Source organism: Panthera tigris, chromosome B2 (assembly GCF_018350195.1).
Source record: "Panthera tigris isolate Pti1 chromosome B2, P.tigris_Pti1_mat1.1, whole genome shotgun sequence".
Taxonomy (NCBI): domain Eukaryota; kingdom Metazoa; phylum Chordata; class Mammalia; order Carnivora; family Felidae; genus Panthera; species Panthera tigris.
In genome coordinates this window covers 131,410,507-131,416,506 of record NC_056664.1, presented here as the reverse complement: position 1 = coordinate 131,416,506, position 6,000 = coordinate 131,410,507, and the positions used below count along the sequence as shown (strand labels likewise).

The 6,000-nt window shown below is 39.7% G+C and overlaps 1 protein-coding gene across 7 annotated transcripts in view; it reads right to left on the bottom strand.

Annotated features, from left to right (window-relative positions):
• Window positions 1-1,241: 1,241 nt before the first annotated feature.
• Window positions 1,242-6,000, bottom strand: part of ADGB (androglobin) — a 160,677-nt gene continuing 155,918 nt past the window's right edge. For all 7 annotated transcript variants that reach the window (XM_042987275.1, XM_042987279.1, XM_042987280.1 and 4 more), the window contains one exon: window positions 1,242-1,565. In XM_042987275.1, coding sequence (XP_042843209.1) covers window positions 1,380-1,565 — 186 coding nt within the window. In that variant the 3' untranslated portion in view covers window positions 1,242-1,379. The remainder of the gene's footprint in view (window positions 1,566-6,000) is intronic.

Below are 6,000 nucleotides of genomic sequence, written 5' to 3'. Positions count from 1 at the left end.
GAATTACTGGGCCACCTGGGTCGCTCAGTCAGTCGAGCGTCCAACTTTGGCTCAGGTCATGATCTCACGGTTCGTGGGTTTGAGCCCTGCATTGGGTTCACTGATGTCAGCGCAGAGAGTCCTCTGTCTCCCACTCTCTGTCCCTCCCTCACTCATGCTCTCTCTCAAAAATAAGCAAATAAACGTTAAAAAAAGGTTTTAAAACAGAATGAATTACTTTTGTCTCAAAGAGGTTTTGTATTGCTTGGGGAGAAAAATCAAGATATGGTGAAGCATGTAAAATAAAATGCCATTTTGTAAAAATAGGCCATGATATAATATAAAATATTGATGTATGATATGAGATGAATGACAAACATGGAAACATTTATACCAGATTGTTATCATGTATTATTTCGCGGGGCTGGCAGAGCATAGGGTCATGAAGGAGAGTTTAGGCAAAGAATAATAGAGAGAAAATGCATGTGCTTGCACATTTAAATAAAACTGCATATATATGTATAGAGAGAGAGCTGAACATTTTAATACTAAAGATTTAAATAAATGAAAAAAGGAAGAACACCTATCAAGGTGGAAAAGCTATGACTGATTAAAAAATACTGTTGGGAGTTTTCATCTGAGAAAGTCATGAATTCAAAGTGTGCTTTTGGGAGCAGTTCATTTCCTATCACGTGCCTCGGTGAATGCACTCACTGCAATTTTCTATAACTGGTGTACAAGAACATGTTCTGGGTCTTACACAAAACACGAGGCTGCGACACGTGACAAGGGATGTGTCTGCGATCACATTCCCTAAGTCTGGGTGACCTGGCCTGTGAGGATTCAGAGTTCGCGCTTAACTGCTGTGAGCTTAACCCACAACAGATTTTGCCCAATGAAGGACGTTTATGGAAGTTCAGTTTAAAAAAAAAAAAAAAAAAAAAGCACAAGACTGAAGCATATTTTAACAATATTTTAAAGTCTTTCAAGTTAGAAACAAAATTTCCTGGAAGAACCGTGGCTGTTTTCCTCATCGCTGAATTTTTTCAAACGCAATCCTGTTAGCCCATTTCTGATCTTGTTTTACTACTTGCTGAAAATGCAGCAATTCAGAGGGAGACACGTACATTTTATTGTATTCTAAATATGTTGAGGCAATTTTTATTGAAATTAGAGAGACCTAAACTCTAACGATTACTCAAATAATAGGTTTCTGGGAAAACAACAACAACAGCAAATGAACCATAAAATGCAGAAACCAGTTCTGAGAAGGAAAACTTCTATTTTCTATTGGCCTAATACCTTATCAACAGGAAAGGTTATAGATCACTAAAAAAAAAAAATAAACAAATAAAGGGATTTTCCTCTTCAGAAGAAGGTGAGTTTTGGGCTCCTTCTGGTTACTTCTTCTTTCCTTTCTTCTTTTCCCGTGTGTCAGGAAGCGGCGTCTTCTTTTCTGTCTCCGCCCAACTTGCTGCTTCCTCCGCAGCCAGAGCTTCCAATCTTAGGCGCTCAGCTTCCAGCAACTTCTTTCTATACTCTTCCCGGACACTGAAGATCTTCTGCCGGGCTTCATCTAAGGAGTCCTATTCCAAAACGAAACCTCAAGCAATTAAGGTTTACTGATAAAGAGAGAAAATTTTTTTTTTGAAAGCAATCCCTTTATCCCTCCCTTATGCCCATAGATTCATGTGGCAAATTACTGAGGCCAGATGAAAATTAGGTTATGGTCTCAAATGTCTATCGATACATGAAACACGAGAAGGCAACAAAGGGGTACAAGAGATTTTAACGGAACGGGGAATAAAAGCATCAGTAGGAGAAAAGAGAGAAAGGTGAAGAGATAGGTATGCGTTCAAATATAATCTATAAAACATGCAGCTCATTGTGTCCCTCACAGGAATTGTGCTAAGTTACTAGTTTCCCACATTGTTCTAGTCCCAATGAAATGTGTCTGAGCTATATTTGAAGAACTTTCAAATAATATCACCTAGCTCACTGGCTACCTTTCTTATTGTCAGTTTGGCTTTCATTCAAGGACACCAAACTGAATCTGAAATCACATCTGGGTCCCATTCTTACTCACTTCTACTCTCACCACCGGGATCAATTGATTCACTTGGTTTTCTGGACAATACATCCCACTGACGTTTCTTCTACTTCACTAGCTGCTCTGTATCAGTTGCCTTTGCTGATTTCTCCTTTTCCCCTTCATCTCTCTCTCTCTCTCTCTCTCTCTCTTTTTATTCCTTCATCTCTAAATGAGGGGATGGCCACATCTTAGATCTTAGGCCTCTTTCCTTGCTGATTTTATCTAGCCCCATTGCTTTAAATTCATTTCTCTACTGATGGGTCCCCCAAATTTTTTAATCTCCAGCCCAAACCTCTCTTCCAAATTCTGGAACTATATATGTAATTTCTATTCAGCATCTCCATGTGACTGTAATAGATATCCAAGAATTTTGTTTTTTTAAGTTTATTTATTTTGAGAGAGAGCATGAGCAGGAGAGGGGCAGAGAGAGAGGGAGGGAGAGAGAGAATCCCAAGCAGGCCCTGCACTGTCAACCTGGAGCTCAATGTGATGCTTGAACTCATGAATCATGAGATAATGACCTGAGTCGAAACCGAGAGTCAGACGCTTAACCAACTGAGCCACCCAGATGCCCCAAGAATGCTTCTTTTTTTGGTCCAATACGTATATCAAAAAATGTCCCAAACTGAAATCTTTCTTTCCTCTCAAACCATCAGATTTGATGGCCTCTCAACCCTATCAGTTGTTTAAGTGAAAACCTCAGAGTATTTCCTGACTCTTCACTTTCTTTTATAATATACCAAGAATCCATCAGAAAATCCTGAGTCTACTTTCAAAATATATACAATATTCAATTGCTTTTCACTACCTCCACTCTGCAACTCGGTGTGAACCACTGTTATGTGTCCAATGCATCCGCCTCCTCACAGATTTATCTGCTGTTACATGTGCCCCATTCCATACTTACTTGTTTTCCACACAATATTCAGAGTACTCCTTTTAAAACAGAAGTCCAGGGGCGCCTGGGTGGCTCAGTTGTTTAAGTGTCCACCTGCGGCTCAGGTCATCATCTCACGGTTCGTCAGTTCGAGCCTCGTGCCGGGGTTTGTGCTGACAGAACCTATTTCAAGTTCTGTGTCTCCCTCTCTCTCTGCCCCTCCCCCACTCATGTGCGTGTGCATGAGCGCACATGTCCCTGTCTTTGTCTCTCTCTCAAAAATAAATAAACATTAAAAAATAAAAAGTAAAATGCAAGTCAGATCATGTTACCCCTCTGCTCTTTAGAACCCTGTCGTGGTTCCATACATCCCTCCGAATAAACGCTAATGTCCTTCCAGTCTTTTGCAAGCCCTATGTGATTACCTTGTCTGTCCACTTCCCCCCAGTTCCTCTCTGACCTCCCCTCCCACTCATCTACCCCTGGCTCACTCTGCTCCAGGGGCACAGACCTCCTTGCTGTCCTGCCTCTAACGCACCAAGACCAAGTGTTCACTCCCCCGGGGCCTTTACTCCAGCCAGTATCTCTTCTGAATCACTGTGTTCTCGTAGTGTTCCACTTTTCTTTTTTTTCAACAAAAAAAGGACCTTAGGACCTTAGGACCTGAGCCGAAGTTGGATGCTTAACTGACTGAGCCACCCAGGCCCTCCCCAGCCCCCCACCCCTGCCACAAAAAGGGTAATTTTCAAAGCTATAGGCAAGAACTGAGTTAATGACCTATTAATGACTGACTTAATGGCAACATTCTAGAAATGTCTAGAAATGGCTTCCCTGAAAACGTTCACAAATAAAGCAGTGATAACTAAGGGCCAATGTAGGTTTATGAAGAGGCTTTGGCTTTCTCATTTCACTTGCGTTTCTGATAGTATGGGTACAATTATGGTTCAGCCTGTTGACGGTTTCCTGTTTCAAGAATGATACAATTAAAAACAGAAGGATGAACGAACTGATGCTAACCAGAAGAGAATCTTCTAGAGTAACTGTTTTGTCTTCATTGCTGAATTCTTCAAGAAATTTTGCCTGGTTTTGCAACTTGCAGAAGTTGAGTGGAGACTGCAGAAGAGCTAAATGTCAGAACCAGGCTCTTCTCCACGCTTTGGGTGGAAGCAGAGCACTGTATCTACCACAATAAAATCGGCTTTACTAAACCTACTGCATGAGATGATAGTGGTGCCATATTAAGAAGAGAGAAAAAATCATCTAAAGGGTTTAGTGTAAAGTAAGTTTAATATATATCCGTAACCTCTTGAGGATAGGCATGCTTTTCTCCCATCTGAAGAGAAATGTCGTGCTGACGATGTTTCTATTAAGATAGCTTCAATCAAAACTAGGATTTTTGTACCTCACACTTAAAGAATGAGATCTGAATTAAAAACCATCCCAGTTGATACGTCTTCCCTTATGGCCTTCCCATCTACTGCATTTTCTTGTCTTTTAAACACAGAAAGAAACTAGCTGATTGGCAATAATGAATTTCCCTTTTGTCTTATAATATTTTAATTTAAACTATTTTCTATACGATATGAATTGAATTTACATAATTTTAACATTCATTTATGGATTCACTGATTCATTTTTGAAACAAATTTCTGTGAAATAGACACCTCTTCCAGGTTTGGGGTATACAACAGTGAATCAAAGTTCCTGTTCACATATGATCTATATTCTACACAAGATATATTTAAAATGTGTGCATGTTATATACATATATATGTTATATATGAATATTATATATTTATATATGATAAAGAAATACTTCTAATATTTATAAATAATATGTATCAAATACATACCTTCCCATGCTAAACCATGGTAAATCCTTTAAAGAAAATAATAAGGCCAGATACAGGTATACAAATCTTGAAGGATGCTAATTGAAAAATAATAGCTTAGAGAAGATCTCTCTAATAAAATGGCAATAGATGAAAATCGCAGAAAGTGAGGCTGTAAACCATTTGGCTGTCTAGGGGAAGAATATTCCAGGAAGAGGTGGGAGCAAGCCAAAGGCTCAGAGGTGGGAACATGTCTGGCTATTAGTGGAAAGGTGAGGTCAGTTTGGAAAAAAAAAACAAAAGAAGGAAAGCATATAGAATCAGAGAGAAAAAGATTAGAGGGGAAAGTGGACACTAGATTATAGAGAGCTCTAGACACCATAGTTAAGCCTTTATTTCTTAGTGGAAAATGAAGCCACTACAGGAGTGAGATAGTCCCACTCTCCATTTTAAAGATGTACTATGATCCGCACCAGCGCAGTTCATAAAGGGTTTGCAGTTGTTCTCCAGGCCTAGGGTAGCACTGCAGTGTGTGTTAGCATGCTAGGGCTTTCGTAACAAAGTGCCACAGACTGGGTGGCTTAAGGAACAGTAATTTAATGTCTCAGGGTTACTGATGCTAGAAATTTGAAATCACGGTGTCAGCAAGATTAATTCTTTCACTGAAGTTGTATGTGACCATGTGACTAGCTTTGGCCAATGCAATGTAACAACGAAATGTAACTGTGAGAAGGACCCTCTGCTCAACTTCACTGGACCTGTAGCTACAAGGAGAAATACTCTTTTACTGTTTTCATCCAGCGGTTGCTAAACAAAGGCCTATGGAAAAATCTGGCTCATTGCCTAGTTTTCCAAATAGAATTTATTGAAACACACGTAGGCGTTATCTTTGACTGAATTTGTGGTAACAACGGCAGAGTTAAGTAGATACAACATATGGTCTGCAAAGGCAAAAATATTTACTATCTGGCCCTTTATAGAAAACAAGTTTGCCAACCCCTGTCTTAAACCACTGAGACACTGTGGCTGTCTGTTATCACAGGATAAAATAGTTTATCCTCATGGTTAGAGTCATTTTGGCTTCTAACAGAGATTCCATTGTAGAAGGACATGATGGAAGCAGTGAGATCAGTCAGGAGGCTATGGCAATAGAATAGAAAACACTGAATAGGACACTCTGAATAGAAAACACAGACCATTTGGACTATGGTGGTAGGGGT